Source organism: Bos mutus, chromosome 19 (genome assembly GCF_027580195.1).
Source record: "Bos mutus isolate GX-2022 chromosome 19, NWIPB_WYAK_1.1, whole genome shotgun sequence".
Taxonomy (NCBI): domain Eukaryota; kingdom Metazoa; phylum Chordata; class Mammalia; order Artiodactyla; family Bovidae; genus Bos; species Bos mutus.
In genome coordinates, this window is record NC_091635.1 from 56,198,023 (window position 1) to 56,218,782 (window position 20,760).

The 20,760-nt window shown below is 42.4% G+C and overlaps 1 protein-coding gene across 14 annotated transcripts in view; it reads left to right on the forward strand.

The window, feature by feature from the left end:
- The window catches only part of MMD (monocyte to macrophage differentiation associated), an 81,396-nt gene that overhangs the window by 14,167 nt on the left and 46,469 nt on the right, over window positions 1–20,760 (forward strand). For 9 of the 14 annotated variants that reach the window (XR_011461309.1, XR_011461310.1, XR_011461311.1 and 6 more), the window contains exons 4-6: window positions 2,606–2,680; window positions 4,200–4,301; window positions 6,411–6,480. Coding sequence is in view for 10 of the 14 variants with exons in the window: in XM_070357289.1 (XP_070213390.1) it covers window positions 2,606–2,680; window positions 4,200–4,301; window positions 6,411–6,480 (247 nt within the window). In the remaining 4 variants the exon portion in view is untranslated. The other 5 variants (XM_070357288.1, XM_070357291.1, XM_070357295.1 and 2 more) reach the window with 4 other exon arrangements.

Genomic DNA, 20,760 nt, shown 5'->3' on the forward strand with positions numbered 1-20,760 from the left:
AAAGGTAGAGCACACCATTTAGTTGCTTATGAAATAGAATCTGTACAACCCCAAAGGGCAAAATTTCTTCTCAGGAGGATTTAGAACAGACCAAAAGTGATTTAGTATAATATTAGAAGGTAATTTTTGGTTTTATAGAATGTTCAAAGAAATCTCAAGCTATTTGGACAATCTAACATTAAAAAGATATGCTTTATTTAAAAGCAGGATTTGGGATTCTGCTAGTGATGAGATGATTACTAGTTTCCTCACATTTAAAGATCAGAGTTTTAGAACCAGAAGGATCCTTACTGCTGCTAAGTCACTTCAGTCGTGTCTGACTCCTTGCGACCCTATAGATGGCAGCCCACCAGGCTCCGCCATCCCTGGGATTCTCCAGGCAAGAACACTGGAGTGGGTTGCCATTTCCTTCTCCAATGCATGAAAGTGAAAAGTGAAAGTGAAGTCGCTCAGTCGTGTCCGACCCTCAGGGATCCCGTGGACTGCAGCCTTCCAGGCTTCTCCGTCCATGGGATTTTCCAGGCAAGAGTACTGCAGTGGGGTGCCATTGCCTTCTCCAAGAAGGATTCTTAAGGAACATCTAATCCAAGACCCATCATTTTCACCTGGGGAAACTGAGACCCAGAGAAGCTCCCTGACTTGCCCGAGTCATCGATTGCAGCAGAATCTGATCATCCCAGGTCCTCTGACTCCGGTCCTGAGGTTTACTTCCACCACACCCTTCACATTATTGCTTATAGTTTGTAGTCTGCTACCTTCACCCAGAAGCTGACAGTTCCCTGAGCTTAAAATAAAACCACAGCATTGAATCATGAAGGAGCCCAGGGACACACTCAGAAGCATGCCTCAAAAGTACCTATCCTGACTCTTCAGGACACACTGTCGCAGAGGCCAGAGCACTTCATTATCTTTTGGGCATAGTGCAGTGCCTGTGATTGCCTTGTCTGACTTGGCTTTGCTGTCTAGATTTCTGAATCAATAAAGAGTTGTAGGTACCTGCTTCAGTATTCAGGGCCTCCCTGCCAAGGCCTGAGAAGAAGGTGTAAGAGAAACCAGTCTCTCTTGAACCTTGTAGTAGCACTGCTAGAATCATAAGCTGTGGGTGGAATTTTATTTATTTTAATTGCATTAATTCTTAAAAATATCCCAGTATATCCTTAATTTAAGTAAAAGAGGGAAGGGAATGAGTATTGGTTAAGTACCTACTATGTGCTGCGTGCTGTGCTAATCACATGGCCGCATCGTCTCATTTAATGCTCATACGTACTCTGATACAGATGTTGTTTCTGGAGGGTGAGTGTCAGAGAGGCGGGTGGTGGGGTTTTATTTTTTTAATATTTTATTCATTTGTTTATTTTTTTGGCTGCGCCAGGTGTTAGCTGCCACAGATGAACTCTTAGTTGTGGCAGGTGGGGTCTAGTTCCCACGCCAGGGCTCACGCCTGGGCCCCGAGTGCTGGCAGCATGGAGTCTCAGCCCTGGGCCGGCAGGGCAGTCCCTGCGGGGTGGGTCTTGAACAAGCTGCAGCTTGACTTTGGGTGCTGCCACCGTCTGGAAAGCAGAATTAGAAAGGCCCCAGAACTGGCTCAGAATCACAGTCGTCCAAGCAGTTAAAAAAAGAGATTCCCCTCTTCCCTCTACCTTCTGCCTCATCTTCTAGCCCTGTTAAGTCAGGATCTGCTGGCCTGGAGTTTGTGACTGTATTGTAGCTTCCCTGGACGATTCTGAAAGGCAGTCAGGCTTGAGAACATTAATGTAGTGACCAGCACTGACTGGCTGGACACCCTCGGCCTGCCCTGGCCACCGCAGGGTGTGTGGCGAGGCAGGTCTAATGCTGGTCAACCACCAAGCCGTCGTGTCCACCACTTGGGCTGAAAGTGGATTAAAGACAGTGCAGTGCGTTTGTACTTTTTACGTTCCCTCAGTGAAGGGCAGATCCTGTCTTATCCGCTCTGTGAATAGACCTCGGGGAGCCGGATCGTTGTACACTTCCTGACCCTTCAGTTGCAGGAGAAAACTTGCTTAGAAGTGCAGGCGCTACCCTCTTGACAGCAGATGACCATTTTTTTTTTTCCCCTTGTTTGTGTCATTGCTGTTCCTAAATTAGTTTCTAAATTTGCTTTATTGCAACTTATTGTCTGCATTAAGGTACTTGGAGTAAAGGCTGCTTCAGAGACATTGTAAAAAGACTGTGGCTTTAGGGAGTATTTTACTGAGCCCTCACAGGTTTGTGCCCTGCACCATGATAGGGGTTGAGAGGTGGTCTGTCCTCGGGGAACTTCATTTTCCTGTTAGATAGGCTCTAAAAGAAATGGAAAACATCAGAAAGCACAGATTTTGCTTGTTATTGTTTAATAGTTTCAGAGTTTCTGATTGTTGTGGGGTTCTTACATGGAGAGAATCTTTGGTATGTGTAATCTTAATAATAAAGCTTTTATTTGTGGCTTCATTTTATTAAAAAAAAAGAAAGCTGTGTGACTTTGAAAGCCCATTTATGTATGCCATGAGAACTAGGAACAAGAGTGGCTGTTGTGGCCTAGCGGAGTGACAACCCCTACTTCCAGTCTTACAGTTTTCTGAAAACTTTGATGTGTTTGCCCCCACAGGACAGTGGAGCATTGGTTTCACATGTGCGATAGAATGGTCATCTATTTCTTCATTGCTGCGTCTTACGCTCCATGGTAAGATACAGTTTTTCTGAAGACAGCATTTTTATGAGAGAATTCTCAGTCCTTCTTCCCTCCTGTCTTCCTGTCCCTGCCCTCCACCCCAAAAAACATACATACACAGGTTTTTTTTTCCTTTCCCATTTTGATTTGCTTGAGTCAGCTTGCAGACTGTAAGGAAACAAGGTTGCTGACACTCAGAATACACATCTGCCCTGGAATGTTCCAGAGAAGTGCTACAAAGTTGTGTGTAGGTAGCACGCTCACTTTGGAAATAGATTACCTTTGCCTTCCATTTTCTTTCTTTGTGCTTCTGCTATTCAGAATACTTGGACATCTAATTGTTTAAATGGAAATGCTATAAATATATATGTAAAGAAAACAAGCTAACTTTTGAAATTCACACTGCTTGTCTTCACAGCACAGTAGCTACTATATATGGAGTGCGTCTCTCATTTCTTCAGCTATGTGAATAAGAGAGCTAGCCTAATTAGTTAGCCATTTAAAATGCCTGGTATTCAGTTCAGTGTCCTGGTTCTTCCTGTCTTTTCGGTATAGACAAGATAGAGTCTTGTGCTGTTTTGAATCCATAATTAAAGAAAAATTAGTTTTCCTCTACCATGGTATGGTCCAGTTTTAACCACTCGGAAATTGACATTATGCCGTCAACTACTATAGTCATTAGAAACACCCGGTCTCTGGATTCTGACTAATGTAGCATCCATCATTCAAAAGAAACCTAATTATGTGTTGTAGTAAAAAGTAAGTGCTGTCTCTCCCCAGTACCTGTTACTAAATTATAGGTCTGCATCATATTGGAGCGAGAATACTTGGAGGCTTTTGTGAAGTATACCTCAATTTAAAATAAGTAAATAAAAATTTTAAATGTAGACTGAGGAAACAAATATTACAATAAACAGTTTGTTCACATGTAAGTCTTCGATATGCAGATGGTACCTTTTCCATTTGGAAATACTAATTTTGTAGTAATAGTCATTCAGAATAACATTTTTTCCCCCATATCTATTAATCAGAATTTAGTACAGATGAATTTGTAGCATTTTAAGTTCAGGCTTCACAGGAGTCCATGGTTAAATTCTAACAAAATATCTTACATGACGTATGTTGGGCTAATTCTTCTGATGTTTTCTCTTGGCAGAGATACTTGGTCTGTGTATTAGGTATCTGTTGTGTGTGTGGGATCCAGTTGAGGGTTTTGTTCTCAGTAATCTTTGTAAACAGTCTGCTCTCAAGTACACAGTCAGGAGTGAGAAGGCGAGTGGCCTCTGCAGCAGCCCGCCTAATCAGGAAAGTCGGGTGTCGTGGTGTGCTGGGGCTCACCTGTACATGTCTCTTTAAGTTATTAATTTTACCCCAGTTGCCCAGATACCTCCACCACATGTTGAGTGCTTTTTCTTTCTGGTCTTATCCTCTTACCTTCTCTATCAGTTTTCAGGACTAGAGGAAAACACAGGTTTTATGAATTCCTTTCATTTATCACTTCTGTTCTCTGTTGTCATGTTTACATTTTTAGGTTAAATCTCCGTGAACTTGGACCCCTGGCATCTCATATGCGTTGGTTTATCTGGCTCATGGCAGCTGGAGGAACCATTTATGTATTTCTCTACCATGAAAAGTAAGAGAAAATAATTTACATTTAATACCTTTAAAATTAACTTCCTAAATTTTATCTACATTACAGTATGATTTACTTTACATTTGTACTTCAAAATAGTAGAAATACATAAACAAAATATATATTGTTTTAATAAATCTTCAGAACCATTTGCTCTGTATCACTGGTGGACAGATTGCTGTAGACAAATGAATGGTGCCTGTGTAACACATGATGTAGCTGAAGGACAAAGTAGCTTTCTCCCTCATCTGCAATGGCAGTTCAGTTCTGACTCTGAAATGAGTCAGACTTCACTTCACATCCTCAGCCAGACTAGTTGTATCTACAAACTAGCCTGCCTCTGTGACTTACAGTTACCACATGAGAAAAATAACTGCTTTTCTAAGTTTCTAGGAAGGTTGAAGATAATCGATATTAAGCCCTCAGCATAACACTTAACCTAGTTAGGAGCCCAGCAGCTGTTCCAACCCAAGACTCCTGGGAAGGGGGATGTTTGGAAGGGTATATGAACTCTTAGTATCCTCACCATGGAACACATTTTTTTTTAACCTGGTATTCAAAGGTCCTAGTGTGTGAAGCAATATAAAAAGAAAGCTTATTGAAATTTAGCATCTTAGTTCTAGAAGAGACCTTCAAGTCGTCTATTTTTGCTTCATGCTTGAAAACTGAGAACATTCAGTACATGCATGAAATCAGTGACACATCTGGAATTAGGACCCAGGTGGCCTAGTTCCTATTCCATGGCTCTTCTCATCATTTCATATGCCTGAACTTGAGAAACTCACAACCATGAAATCATTTATTTGGATACAGTTTATTAAATTCTTTATCTATTGTTTTTGGCAGAATGGCCCTCAGAATTGACTATAACGTGTGCTTGTCACAAAGTAAATTGTTTTCTCTTTTCAGAAGAAAATAGTAGTTTTAGCTAACTTCTCTGTAACTTTGAAATTCACTTAAGTGCATTTTTGACCATAATTAGCAATTCTGAGTGGTGTTATGCATTATATATATATATCCAAGGGAACAGTTTGCTTCTCAGACTCAAACCCCTAATTTATACCCTTGGATAAAATAGGAAGTAAAGTAAGACAACTATTTTTTATCCTGTTTCAGGCCTTCTGATGTAAACCAAACCCACATTCTTCCCCAGTTCCCTGATATGATTACTTCCTGGTGGACTTTGAGTACAAAACACTAAGAACGAGATGCGAGTCACCCTTGGCCATTTGGTTTGGCAGGTATTAGGGAAAACCTAAATGGTGCCACATACTGTTCTAGGCCCTGCAGATCCAAACATAAATATACTTTGGTCCTTGCCTTCGACAAACTTAAAGTGTAGTTTGACTAGGCATAAATATAGCTTGAATTTCAGTACAGTGTGTTTTTTTAGCATTTTCAAATAATCTGCATTTAAGATGATGAGCCTTACAAATTAAGAGCTTGTGCAGATACAAAATAGACCATCAGAAACACATTCCCTTAGTTCTTTAAGGCTCCCATCCCTTTGCCACTGATAGAGGAGGCGCCAAGCTATTCCTTGTGCAGCTTCATAATTTCAGTGTCTTATAGTGATGAATTGGAATGATGGTGAAGGCAAACACTGGGATTAGAAAGGGAGGGTGCACGGTTAATTGGATTCAGTGATAACTTTGGGCAAAGAACATTTTCCGTGTAGCATGTAGAATTTGATGCCTTATCAATCCTGAAAGGGTTTCCCTGGTGGCTCAGTGGTAAAGAATCCACCTACCAATGCAGGAGATGCAGATTCAATCCCTGGGCCAGGAGGATCCCCTGGAGAAGGAAATGGCAACCCACTCCAGTATTCCTGCCTGGAGAATCCCATGGACAGAGGAGCCAGGAGGGCTAGAGTCCATGGGGTCACAGAAGGGTCAGATAGGATTTAATGACTAAACAACAACAATCCTGAAAGAAATATTCGTTCATTGTTATACTCAACTACAGTATTTCAGTCTGTAATGGTCTCCTGTAGGGAAAATACATTTCATTAAGAGTTTACATTTGTTTTTCAAAAGAAAAAAATGGCAAGGAAATGGTTTAAGTGTTGTAGGAATAGATAAATTATATTAACACATTTCTCTTCTGCAGGTATAAGGTGATTGAGCTCTTTTTCTATCTCACAATGGGCTTTTCTCCTGCCTTGGTGGTAACATCAATGGTAAGTTTCTTCATAATTTAGTTATTTCACCTTATTTTCTTTCCAATCACTGTGACTTTTAATATGTCTATAGATACAATCTGTAGCTTTTATTTCTGAAGTTATAATGTGCCTATTAGAGACTCAAAAGAAAAAATATATAAATTACAAAGTGCCACAACTTGCACTGCTTGCTGTCTGCAGTTTGGAAAAGCTATATACCCAAGTGTCTCCTTCCATATGGTAATCTGCTGTATTTGTTCTTGGCGATAACCCCACTCCCACCCTTTACCCAAAGAGGTGTGAGATAATGTGAAGGTGGGAATTTTTTAAGTTACTTAGTGTCTTAAACCTAAATCCATGGACAAGGGTAAATTTTTTCATTTTTTAAAAATCTTTTTATTTTATATTGGAGGATAGTTAGTTAACAATGCTGTGATAGTTTCAGCTGCACAGCAAAGCACCTCTGCATACACATGTATCCATTCGCCCCCAATCTCCCCTCCCATCCAGGCTGCCACATGACATCGAGCAGTGTTCCCTGTTCTGTACAGTAGGGCCTTGTGGTTGTCCATTTTAAATATAACAGTGTGTGCACGTCAGTCCAGACTCCCTCCCTGGCCCTTCCTGCCATCCTCCCCTCCTGGCAACCATAACTTCCTCTTCTGAGTCTGTGGGTCTGTATCTGTTTTGTGAATAAGTTCATTTGTTTCACTTCTTTTTAGATGGCACATATAAAGGACGTCATACAGTGTTTCTCCTCTGACTGACTGCACTCAGTATCATATAAAGGACGTCATACAGTGTTTCTCCCCTGACTGACTGCACTCAGTATCATATAAAGGACGTCATACAGTGTTTCTCCCCTGACTGACTGCACTCAGTATCATATAAAGGACGTCATACAGTGTTTCTCCTCTGACTGACTGCACTCAGTATGACAGTCTCCAGGTCCATCCATGTTGCTGCGAATGGCATTATTTCATCCTTTTTAATGGCTTGTAATATTAAAAATATTACTCAGTTATAGTGGAGTAATATTCCATTGTATATATGTACCACATCTTCTTTATTCATTCCTCTGTTGATGGACATTTAGGTTGTTTTCATGTCTTGGCTATTGTAAACAGTTAAATTAATGACTTCTTAAAATTTAAGCATTGGAAGGACTTCAAAAGGTCATTTGGCTCAACATTTTATTGGATATTTCTTGAATCCCTTCACTCTTACATTTCCTTTCACTTGCTTTTAAGTCGTATTATTTCTCTTTCCCAGGAAAGTGCTTTTTTTTTTTTTTTAACTTTGCTTGAAATTGTCCTTTGGGGACTTTACTGAGTGAAAATGTGGCATTACCTGTAGGAGTCAGACTAATCAGTATTGAGAAATCCATGTGTATTTGTCAGTTTGGAACAATAACGTAACGACCTCACAATCCCACCCACTGCTCACTTGTGCTTTTAGCTTATGTATTTCCAGTCTATACTCTGCATTTTTGGGCACTGGCTACTGTATTAATTAAGGAAGTCATGGTTTGTTTAGTTGAACTCTCTTCTTAGCCTGCAAGGGTCAGAAATGTACCTGTAATTTCACTCCTGAGCTCACAGGCACTTTGTAAGAATTTTGCTGTATATAGTTCTCGCTCTGGTCACAAAAATGCCTGTAAAATATTTAGGATTTATGTTTGCTTGTGTTTTTTCAAAGGGTATGCTTTATGAGATTGTAACGAGATATGTTCTTTGAGATACAAGATTTATAATGGCTTTAGTAATTTACCTTGCACCGAAAATACATATAGTTTAGTTGGTAAAGGCATCAGGGAATGGTGAGAGGAGGGAGGTGAAAGACAGAAGTGAGAAAATCTGCCTGGAAGGCGATTGAGGACACCCAGAGCAAGGTCTGGGTGATAGGTTACTAATTGTTAGAGTGAAGCTTCAGGTAAATTCCCTCTGGGTATCGTAAAAACAAGTTTATCCAGTATTTTTACTAGTGTAAACCTTTCATGGACATTTTCAAGTGGCACAATAACAGGTGACTACTGTTCACGTTTATCAAACAGGAAAATCCCCACCCTTGCCCTGATAGAACTTAGAATCAAGCAGAAAAATACCATTCATATAAAATAAGAAGTGGTCATCAAGTTTTATAAGGCTTTGGGGAAAGTGCAGCCTACTCTGGGAGGGCCTGACAGAATACCCGAGGAAATGCTATTCACGCTGATTCAGAAGGACAGACGGGAGCCAAGAGGCGGAAGAGTGGCGCAGGTGGCACGGAGACGGACCCAGCGTGGAGGGAGGCCCGGGCACGGGGAAGCAGCGTCTGAATGTGCATAGACATGTGAGGGGTGTGACCGTGCAGATGACACAAGTTCTGTGATGAAACCGGTGAGCAGAGACCAGGTCAAAAGGAACCAGGCATCTGAAGGAGCAGGAACAGCACAGATGATGAAGACTCAAACCTTTGGTGTTGCAGTCAGAATAACGAGTGTCAGAATTACCCTTCTACCACAAAGAGCTATAAAAATGCTACAAAAGTGCATGAACAACAATTTTTTGGCATTGGACACAGACATATAGGACTATGATTCTTGAGAGAGAAACCAAAAGATGAGCTTCAAATGCACTGCAGTTTTCTCCCTGTTTGGAATGCTTTCCAAACTACAGTGAAAGAAAGTGGAGTCCAGGAGCAGCCATCTGGGTGGAGGAAACAAACCAACAATTCAGCTCACTGGGCTGGGGCAGGGTCCTGGAGACGAGGGAGCTTCACAGAGAAGAGTCTCCAGAAATCTGCAAAGGGATTTACTTGTGCCCTTGCCCAAATACTAAGCTGCATTTGTGCTGGGCAAGACGCTGCATACCCTGGTTGAAGATAGCTGTTGAAAGGCTGTGAAGTAAGTGGATATTCCTGAATGAGCCCAGTACTGGAGATCCCAGAGTTCTAACCAGCCAGAATGGAGAGACCACGCAGAGCAAAATAAGTATTCCATTGACCCTAGCAAGATCACATCTTAGACAAAGCTGTGGCACTCCCATAACAAAGCCCAGAAACCTCAAAGGATAAAGTTGATCCTCTAGTAAATAAATGGCAGAACAAACTCAACGTTTGGAAAACAACAAAATCTGTACTCTTGGCATCCATTAACTAAACAAATATTGCTAGATAAGCAAGAAAAGCCTAATGAAAATTCTAGATCTGAAAACTATATGTTGAAAAAAAAAATGTATTGGAGGAATTTAAGAACAGATGGGATACTGCAGAAGAAAAGATCAATGAACTTGAACAGTCAGGCCTCAGGCTGGGAGAAATTTGGTTTCTCTATATGTATCTGACAAAGGATATGTACCAAACACAGTGTAGCACTCTAAATCAATAATAAAAAGAGAAAGAGATACAAGTATCCAGTAAACCCTTGAAAAACTGCTCAATGTCACCAGTCATCTCTGAAATCAGGAAAATGAACATTAAAAGCTTTCCACCACACCATACCGAATAGTTAAATTAAAAAGGCTGACGCCACCAAATACCAACAAGGATGTGAAATAACTAGAGCCTTGATTCATTGTTTTGGAAAATATAAAATGCAACCACTTTGGTAATTTGCTTAGCAGTTTATTATAAAATTAAGCACACATTTATAGTTCAGCAAAAATGAAAACATGTATCTACAAAAGGACTTGTAAAACAGTTTAAGGATTAAATTTTATTCATGATAGCCCCCAAATGGAAAGGATATTAAAACTTAATGAAATGCCAAGTAATAGAAAGGAATGAATGACATTAGCACTAGCATGCATACATGTGCACACTTGCGAGCTAAGTCGCTTTAGTCGTGTCTGACTCTGCAACCCCATGGACTGTAGCCCGCCAGGCTCCTCTGTCCGTGAGATTTTCCAGGTAAGAATACTGGAGTGGGTTGCCGTTTTCTCGTCCAGGAGATCTTCCTGACCCAGGGATCGAACCCACATCTCTTACATCTCCTGCATTGGCAGGCGAGTTCTTTATCACTAGCACCAAAAATATTATATTGAGCAAAAAAGAAGCCAGACGCAGAACTGTACATACAGTATAATTCCATTTATGTGAACTTCTAGAATGGAGAGGCTTAGTCTGTGGTAATAGCAACAAGAACAATGGTTGCCTTAGTGGAAGGGGTTGTCTAGGATTGGGAAGGGTCACCAAAGAACTTTCTGGAGTGTTAGGATATTTGTGTATCTTCATAGGGGTGATATGAATTACATAAAAGTGTGCATTTCACAAAACCTTACAGTCCACTTAATATCTATGCATTACACTATATAAATGAATCATCAGTCTTTAAAAGACTTCGCTCCCTCCCTAAAAAAGGAATGTAACTTCAGGAAACAAAACACCTTGGTCTTGACTCAAATCCTGATTCTGGTACTTAAAGGCTCCATGGCCGTGGGCAAATTATTTATCCTCTGTGTGTTGCAGGTTTCTCATCTGTGGAGTTGGGATAAAAATACTTAATTTAGGGTTATGAAGATTAAATGAATGTTTCAAACGTTTAATAGGGACATAGAAACACAGTAATGGTGTTGATAATGAAGCAGACATAATCTGGTTTTAAGATTAACCATGTTCTGGTTCTTTGAAAGTTGATAAAGCAGTACTTATCTCTCTGACTTTAGTCTCTTCATCTCTAAAATAAGGAGGCTATGTTAGATGAGTGACTCTTCCCTGGGAGGTCAGATGCTCCTGTAAGAATCCTAACCCTCTGTTAGGAAAACCTAACCCTCTCTAAGGAAAATGCCCCTAATACATGTATACAGGGAATTTTGTATTACTCAGTTCAGTTCAGTTGCTCAGTCGTGTCCGACTCTTTGCGACCCCATGAATCACAGCATGCCAGGCCTCCCTGTCCGTCACCAACTCCTGGAGTTCACTCAAACTCATGTGCATTGAGTTGGTGATGCCATCCAGCCATCTCATCCACTGTCGTCCCCTTCTCCTCCTGCCATCCCAGCATCAGGGTCTTTTCCAGTGAGTCAACTCTTCGCATGAGGTGGCCAAGGTATTGGAGTTTCAGCTTTAGTATCAGTCCTTCCAATGAACACCCAGGACTGATCTCCTTCAGAATGGACTGGTTGAATCTCCTTGCAGTCCAAGGGACTCTCAAGAGTCTTCTCCAACACCACAGTTCAAAAGCATCAATTCTTCGGCGCTCAGCTTTCTTCACAGCCCAACTCTCACATCCATACATGACCACTGGAAAAACCATAGCCTTGACTAGATGGACCTTTGTTGGCAAAGTACTGTCTCTGCTTTTGAATATGCTATCGAGGGTGGTCATAACTTTCCTTCCAAGGAGTAAGCATCTTTTAATTTCATGGCTGCAATCACCATCTGCAGTGATTTTGGAGTGCCCCAAAAAATAAAGTCAGCCACTGTTTCCACTGTTTCCCCATCTAATTCCCATGAAGTGATGGGAACAGATGCCATGATCTTCATTTTCTGAATGTTGAGCTTTAAGCCAACTTTTTCACTTTCATCAAGAGGCTCCTTAGTTCTTCTTGGGCTTTCTGCCATAAGGGTGGTGTCATCTGCATATCTGAGGTTATTGATATTTCTCCCGGCAATCTTGATTCCAGCTTGTGCTTCTTTCAGCCCAGCATTTCTTATGGTGTACTCTTATTAATGGATATTAATTGCTCTATAACCTCTAGGAAATAATAAATGTGTCTGGTGTTTTGTTTTGCTATGTTTTACTTTTTAAAGAAAATGAAATCTGACTGATGTCCCATCTGACCAAGGTTAAGGAGCAATCTGAGAAGTCTCCTTCCTCATTGTTTGATCCTGCAGAACACCACGGTGCCTATGTGAATTTTGAAGATGGGGCTGGCCCTCGCCCCCGGCCTGGTTCCTCACGCCTGGCTCTGTGTCCAATGTGGCCATCGCCCTCACCTCGGCACAGGCAGCCCACGCACCGGGGCCCCCCAGTCCCCTGTTGGACTTCTGCAGGGCCCTGCTCCAAGGCTCCCAAGGCTGCAGGGCCCAGGCCTCCAGAACACCCCCACCGTTGTCCCTTCCAAGGCCTGGCCACAAGCTGCTGTAGGTTCCCACTCACCCTGCGGAACCGGAGACCTCCCTGTTCTGGTCTCCAGAAACCCTCGTGAGCTTGTCCATCAGCATCTTGAGCCCTGCCTCTGTTCTCTTCACCTGCCATTCACACAGCCCGGTCTCATCTTGTAGATGAGTCAAGGGCTTTGAAAACCAAGAGTACTTTATAAAGTCTCCTTTTTGTGCTAAAGCACACCTGACTGTTAATTTCCTGCTGAGCTAAAACACTCCCAAGCACAAAGACACAAAGGCCTGGTGCATCTAGAAGGCTAGGAACTGTATTGTGCTATACGATCTCAGAGGTCACTCCTAGCAAGGATTTTCCTTCTGGCTATGTCAGCTGTAAGGGAGCCACAAGCTCACAGAAACAGGAGGAGTCTGAGGAAAGTGATTAGTGTAGAACAGAGTTTGAGGAAGACAAAGGGAGTGAAAACCGTGCTGGAGATGTGGATTATAAGCAGAGCGGCTTGAGTGTACCTTAGTAGGGAAGAAGGCTGCTCAAGAGAAAGATGAAAGCCAAGGACTGTACTTTATCAAATGAATGACCATTCATTTTAGATGCGATTGCAGTCTGCTTAAACAAGCTATAGATGAGCAGAAGATGCTGCTGTTTGCCTTGGAACCTATAACCTGATTGCTTGGTGAGATGCAGACGGCTGATTTCCGAGGTTAATCCAGGTCGATTTAAGTGTAGTTCATGTGTACAGATAAGGATTCTGTTTGTGCAGAGCTGCTTTGTTGTCTGGAAAATCAGGAGACTTAGGGGGCATTTGCAGGGATGGTTTTAGCTGTCATCAGAGTAACATCAAAACCTTTTCGTTTTTTTCCTCTGTTGACAGAACAACACGGATGGACTTCACGAACTTGCCTGCGGGGGCTTAATTTATTGCCTGGGAGTTGTGTTCTTCAAGAGCGATGGCATCATTCCATTTGCGCATGCCATCTGGCACCTGTTTGTGGCCACGGCAGCTGCAGTGCATTACTATGCCATTTGGAAATATCTTTACCGAAGTCCTACAGATTTTATGCGACATTTATGACCAATCTGTACTAGGTCTCCAAACCAGTATTATTTCAGTTATGGCACTTAAGAGTGGGATAAGAGCTGAAAATTGCACAGAGGAAGAAAAGAAGACAACTGCACTGACTTTCTTTATATCTTTTGAATATAATTACTGTGAAAGTTATGAAAGCTGTGTTCTGGGATTTTCCCCCTCACAGCAAGTAAATAAGGTAGTGAGTTAATTATTCATTCCATTCCACTATCATGAAGGACTCTGGAGAGACTTGGCCAACTGATGTTTACAAACCAGAATTTTGTATTTTAATTTTACAGATTTTACTACATGATTTTTCTAAATTACTAGGTCAGATTGTAAAAGTCAGTGCAATAACAAAACTTCCTTTTTAAGAGAAAATGATTTCTATCACTTTCCCATTAGCTGTTAAAAGAATCATGACTAGAAATTACACTACTTTTTACCATGTTTCATCTTGGCATACGTAGTTATTTTTTAAATAGAAACTTCAGTTTTTTGTAAATTTTTTAAAAAATACTTCATTGAAGCACATCTGTGCGGTTCTTCATTCATGTGAATTTTTGCAGCAGTCTGTCAACATTCCACAAATGAACAAACATTATACCTCTTCTCTGATAGTTTTATTAAGCATGGAGAGATTGCCAATTTTTAAAAGCTGCAACTTTTCCAAAACTTTCCTGCCAACCTCTGACTCTGAATTCCATGCTGCTTTGGGCCACATATTTGACCTAGTTTGGTTTCCCAGCGATAGAAAAGCATTTTGATATCACTAACTTTTTCAAAAGGTTGAACTTTTTCTCTATGCCTTTGCCATGACTTCTTCGGGGTCTTTTCCCACAGAGGAGTATCCAGTCTGTATTAAGACAGGATTGCTGGCTTGGCCGTCCACCGAACACTCCTGAAGAGCGCTGTGAATTACAGTGAATAGTGGTCATGCCTGTCTGGTGCCCAGTGGTTAAGTTATTGTCACTTAGCTTTATATTATCGTTTTGATAGTCATTTTAAGTTGTGGAACTCAATGCATAAATTCACATTTCTCCCTTTCCTTTGCATCTCCTGATACACTTTTTATCTTAGAAAAGTATCTAAAGCACTGTTTGACAAACTCACATGTCTGTTGTCCATCAGTTACAGCCTGGCTCAGTGGAGTGATATTTAATATATTGTTTTTGGTTTTTCTTCAATGTCTTATATTAAGATTAACATATTAGTTGCTTTTTGGTTAATCTCCTGTTGGTGTTTTAATAAATAACCTTGCATTTAGATCGGGTGCTGATATTGCCTGTTTTCTAGTGATTGGGTAAGATCACTGGAATTGTTAGTTTGACAGTATATTGAATTCAGTTCATTGAAATTTTGTACTGATGTAGCCTTAAAGGAGGGTTTATTTTGTGTGTGTGTGTATGCTTAGAACTCTGACTTTGATAAGTTATATGGGAATGAGGAGCAGAAGAACTGCCTTTTGCTGATGAATTCTGAAACAGGCAAAAGTGAAAGTTAATAGTTGCTCAGTCATGTCCGACTCTCTGCAACCCCAAATAGGCAAGGTACCCAGTGAAAACGCCAACCAGACCATCCCTTCTGCATGGCTCTGAGCATCTGGATGCCTCTTGTTTTTTGTGTATATTTAATTTTAAGTATATTAACTTTTGTGGATTCATTTGAAATCTGCTCAAAAGTACCACTGTCAAAACCACTAAAGTGTATGTAAAAAATTGTGCTGTAGACAAAAATAAAATTGTTACTTGGACTTGTTCCACTGTCTCTAAATTAGATGACTGTGAAAATGATAATGCATTTTTGAACGCCTGAGTTCATCTAGCATATGTAATTTGTATACTAGCCTTTTTTTCCTCTCTTTTTTTTTTTTTTGAAAAGTCAGGATGGGAATAAAAACAAATGTACCCTGTCATCTAGAATTTTCTAGTCCACTTTTTAATAATTGCTAGAACCAGTGCAAACATTTAACCACATTTTCAGCTTAAAATATGCTAGTCTGGGCCTAAGGATTATAAATTTTATAAATGATGTTACCCAGAGAAGCCTTTTGGTTTAGTTTATATAATATCCTGTAAGATTGAGCTTACACGCTTTTTTGTTACCAAGCAGACACATACTGTAAGTGAGTAACAACTCTGTGAGTGTTGGATTTCATTCTCCCTCTTCTGCAGGGTAGGAAACAGTCAGGCTTACCTGCCTCGTGCTCATTCAGGGAGCTGGGACAGGAACCCAGGTTCTCTCCAGTTCTAAAGCCTCCTATTCAGTTTGCATCACAGCATTGTCAGAGTCAGCAAGAACAAATGGATCAAAAACTTGAAATGAAAATTGGTCAGGCATACACATGGAAAAGAAAACAGTTTTCACACAGTTTAGAACCTCAGTAAACCCTCACACAAACCTCTGTCAAATCTATTTGAAGATTGGGTGTCTTGAGGTTTTATTTAGAATTCTGTTGTCTAGTCCACCAGGGTAACCTCATCTCTTCCTGGAGCATCTGCTCACTCTGTGTATCTCCTTCTTTATCAATTGTTCAGTCGCTCATTTGTGTCCAGCTCTTTGTGACCCCATGGACAGCAGCGTGCCAGCCCTTTCTGTCTTTTAGTATCTCCTGGAGCTTGCTCAAACTCATGTCCATTGAGTCAGTGATGCCATCCAACCATCACATCCTCTGTCGTCCCCTTCTCCTGCCTTCAGTCTTTCCCAGCATCAGGGTCTTCTCAAATGAATCAGCTCTTCACATCATGTGGCCAAAGTATTGGAGTTTCAGCTTCAGCATCAGTCCTTCCAATGAACATTCAGGACTGATTTCCTAACGGATGGACTGGTTGGATCTCCTTGCTGTCCAAGGGACTCTAGAGTCTTCTCTAGCACCCCAGTTTGAAAGCATCAATCCTTATCAGTACCTCCAGCCTAAACTGTTTTCTGAAGGCCAGACCTCTCTAATCAACTGCCTCTTCCCCACCTCCAGCACATTTTCCTCACCCGGTCCCAAGCTGAGGTCATCTTCATTCCCCCACCAAACTCATCTCTGAAATATCTTATCCTGGTTGATGGCATGGCCATAGCCGTCTACATCCTTGATTTCTCTGACTGCCGACCCCCAAGATTCAACCAGGCAGCCAGAGCTGTCACCTCCACCTCAGGCCCAGCTCCCTGATCTGGTTCCTCAACCCATTTCCCACTGCAGCTCCCTATAAAGCCCTAGAAAGCGATTCTCAGACTATTGTAGCCACTTCCTCGTGTACCCGCCACTGGTCACACTCAATAGACAAGCTCATCCTCCACGCTTACCAGCGTCATCCCCCTGAAAGAATGAGGATGTCTCTCCCCTGCTTCAGGACTGCCACTGACGGTTGTATGGCTCTGTACGGCTCAGGTTGCCTATGGCTTGTGGCCTCTTCACATGCTCAGTTTAGTTCAGTCACTCAGTCGTGTCTGACTCTGCAATCCCACGGACCGCAGCACACCAGGCCTCCCTGTCCATCACTAACCCCCGGAGTTCACTCAAACTCATGTCCATCGAGTTGGTGATGCCATCCAACCATCTCATCCTCTGTCATCCCTTCTCTTCCCACCTTCAATCTTTCCCAGCATCAGGGTCTTTTCCAATGAGTCAGTTCTCATCAGGTGGCCAAAGTACTGGAGCTTCAACTTCAGCATCAGTCCTTCCAATGAATATTCAGGGTTGATTTCCTTTAGGATTGACTGGTTCAACCTCCTTGGAATCCAAGGGACTCTCAAGAGTCTTCTCTAATACCACAATTCAAAAGCATCAATTCTTCGGCGCTCAGCTTTCTTTAAAGTCCAACTCTCACATCCATACATGACTACTGGAAAGACCATAGCCTTGACTAGATGGACCTTTGTTGGCAATGTCTCTGCTTTTTAATATGCTGTCTAGGTCAGTCATAACTTTTCTTCCAGGGAGCAAGCGTCTTTTAATTTCATGCTGACTCTTCCTTATTCTTTCCCCGACTGAACCCCACGGACTAGCCCCATGACATCTTGCCTTCATGGTGCCTTTGTCCCTGTGCTTTCGTACCCGCTCTTCCTCGGCTTGGAAGGATCTGCTGGGTCCAGACCTCCACCAGCACTCCCAGGCTCCGGCCCCATGTGCCCTCCCAGTTAGGCCTCAGCACCGCTGACCCTTTTTGGCCCCATCCTTTGCCCTGGGGAGTGTTTGTCTGTCTGCCCTCTCTGTGGCCGGGACCACCCCTCTGCAGGCAGGAGCTGAGTCTCACCCAGCTCCATCCGCAGCGCAGAGCCACCCTCACAGCAGAAGTGGAAAGAGGCCTGGGAATGAGAGTGGAAAGGGAGAGGCAGGTTGGAGGGTAGTGTCATGCATGAGAAAGACAACATAAAGTGTTTTCAGGACACACTTGTTATACCCAGTGGATCTGGTCCCTGAAAGCCAACGCGGCTCTCACCGACTGGCTTGACTCCAGTTCCTTGGCCTCACTGGCTTCCCTGACCAAGGGTCCGCTAGAACATTCATAGCGACCACAGTAAAAGTTGATGAGAAACTGGCATGGAAACATGAGACTGTGTCCTAAATAAGGGAAAATCCAAGCTAGATTACCGAAGGGTTCAGAGGACCGACTACCCATCATGTAAAAGGCACATGCAACACGATGTTCATCGCAGCACTATTTACAATAGCCAGGTCATGGAAGCAACCTGGTTGTCCATCAGCAGATGAATGAATAAGAAGTTGTGGTGCATGTAGACAATGGGATATTACTCAGGCATAGAAAGGAATAAATTTGAGTTGGTTGAACTGAAGTGGATGAACCTAGAGCCTATTAAGTCAGAAAGAGGGGAATATTGTATACTAACACATATATACGGAATCTAGAAAAGCAGTGCTGATGAACCTGTTTGTGGGGCAGGGATGGAGGTGCGGACATGCAGAGCGGACTTGCGGATGCAGCAGGGCAGGGAGAGGGCAGGACGAACTGAGAGAGTAGCGCTGAAACATAGACACTACGGTGTGGAGATCAGACAGCTGGCAGGAAGCTTCTGTACAACACAGGAGCTCAGGGCTCAGTAACGACCTAGAGGGGAGGGATGCCAGCGGGACGGGAGGGAGCTTCCAGAGGGAGGGGACACATGCATACCTTTGGCTGATTCACGTTGCACAGCAGAAACAAACACGACACTGTAAAGCGATTATCCTCCAACTGGAACTAAACTTATGAAAGTCTGGAAAGCTGTTCTGCCTATCCTGCCTCCCTCTGGTCCTCTTCTCTGCATGTAATAATAAACTGAAATAACACTTGGTTCTGCAACCCGTGAGCCTCAGTGCAGACTGCCCTCAATTAGGAGTCCGCTCATCCTAATGCATTATCTTGTATTTTCTGCCATTCTTTCCCCTGCTATTTAAGGAATTTGGTTTTTGTTTTGTACAGTTGTAAATATGCCACATATGCAATTATGTAACTGCTTTTTCCTGCTTATATTAACATTTTAAAAAATTATTATATAGCTTTCATAGCCAACATTTTTAATGGCTCCATTATCTTTCCAGACCAGACATGCAGCCTGTTTTAGTCATTCACCTAATTGGGGGGTTTTAGATTCAGATTTTTCATTACTGTAAACAGTGCTGTATGAACAGCTTTGCATAAAGTTTTGCCCCTGTTTGTGACTGGGTCTTTGAGATAATAAGAAACAATTTGAGTACTTTCTATGTCTAGGGGACTGGTACTGTGCTAGTTACATGGACTATCTCACTCTTTACAAAAAACCTTATGCGTAGACAGTTTTATCTCCATTTTACAGATTAGAAAACAAGCACAGATAAATGAATTTCCTTGCTCAAGATAAGTGTCAGAGCCAGATTAAACCCAGGGATCCTGGAGTCTTAGAGTTTTCATTCTCAAGAGTGCAATCCCTGGGTCAAAGTTTTCTTAATGGGTTTACCCAAAGTGAAAGTGAAAGTCGCTGTGTCCTGTCCGACTCTTTTAGACCCCACAGACTATACAGTCCAGGGAATTCTCCAGGCCAGAATACTAGAGTGGGCAGCCGTTCCCTTCTCCAGGGGATCTTCCCAACCCAGATATCGAACCGGGGTCTCCTGCACTGCAGGCAAATTCTTTACCCACTGAGCTACTAGCGAAGCCCAAAGGAAGACCTTTTAAAAATGAGACTCATTCCAAACCTCCAGATTTTTGCTTGACATTTTCAGGTTATGTCTACTCTTCTTGTGTGCCAATTAGATGGAAAGTGAAAAAGGAAAATTTCCAAATGAAACTGACCTCGAAGAAGCCGATTCACTTCCTTCCTTGGGAAGCAAAATAAAGTTTCCCAAGAGGACCTGAGAAATGTTTTTAGTTTAACAAGGTTAGAATTACTGCATTCGCGTCTTTCTGCTGCTTTTGCTAGTTGGAACAGACAGTGCCAACCTCTTACATTCTGCGCCTCTTCCCCCTACGTGCTTCCCTGTGATGTATCAGCGGGGTGATTTTTCCAAGAAGCAGTGCCACTGTGCAGTCTAGCCGCTTGCAAAGCGAGTCAAAACTATTGCCATCAGGAGCCTGTCCAACACAACAGCTCTCTCGTTCTTCTACACAATTCACTGTCGCTCAGACTTTGCCTGCACTCGGAAGCCAAGGCCAAACAACTGGCCAGGCTTCAGGAGGGCCTTGGGAAACATGCTGTCAGCCCCAGCTGGGAGAGGTTGCATCTACCCCTGGTATTCCGTGCCAGATCAGATTTACGGCACCCAAACAATGTCAGCCACCAAAAAGGTCAGGAAATGCTATCCATCAAGAAGATTTGGTTCTTTTAAAACATGAGTGTTTTCTGATCTCATCTGCAAGCTGCATACTGAGTTGGCATGGATCAGCCAGCCTGGGACAGATTGCCAGTGAAGATGAGCTTCAGTAAATCCCTCGTGACCTTGGAGCCTCCATGCCCACCTGCAGAAGGGGTCCAGGACCTCCCTCGGGCTGCAGCCCCAGGATGAAATGATACCCCAGAAGTGCCTAGTTCATGCATTCTGGCATATGACTGGTGCTACACAAATGGCCTCCCCATATGGCTGAGCTTTTAAATGATTCTAGCCCACCTGCAGAGATTTTCAAGCAGAAGCAACCTGAAGGAACAGTTAGTGGTGCTCTTAAAAAGTCTCCTGCAATTTTTAGCTCTTAGAAGTTCATGGGACTGTGGCTGAAGCTAAACTGAG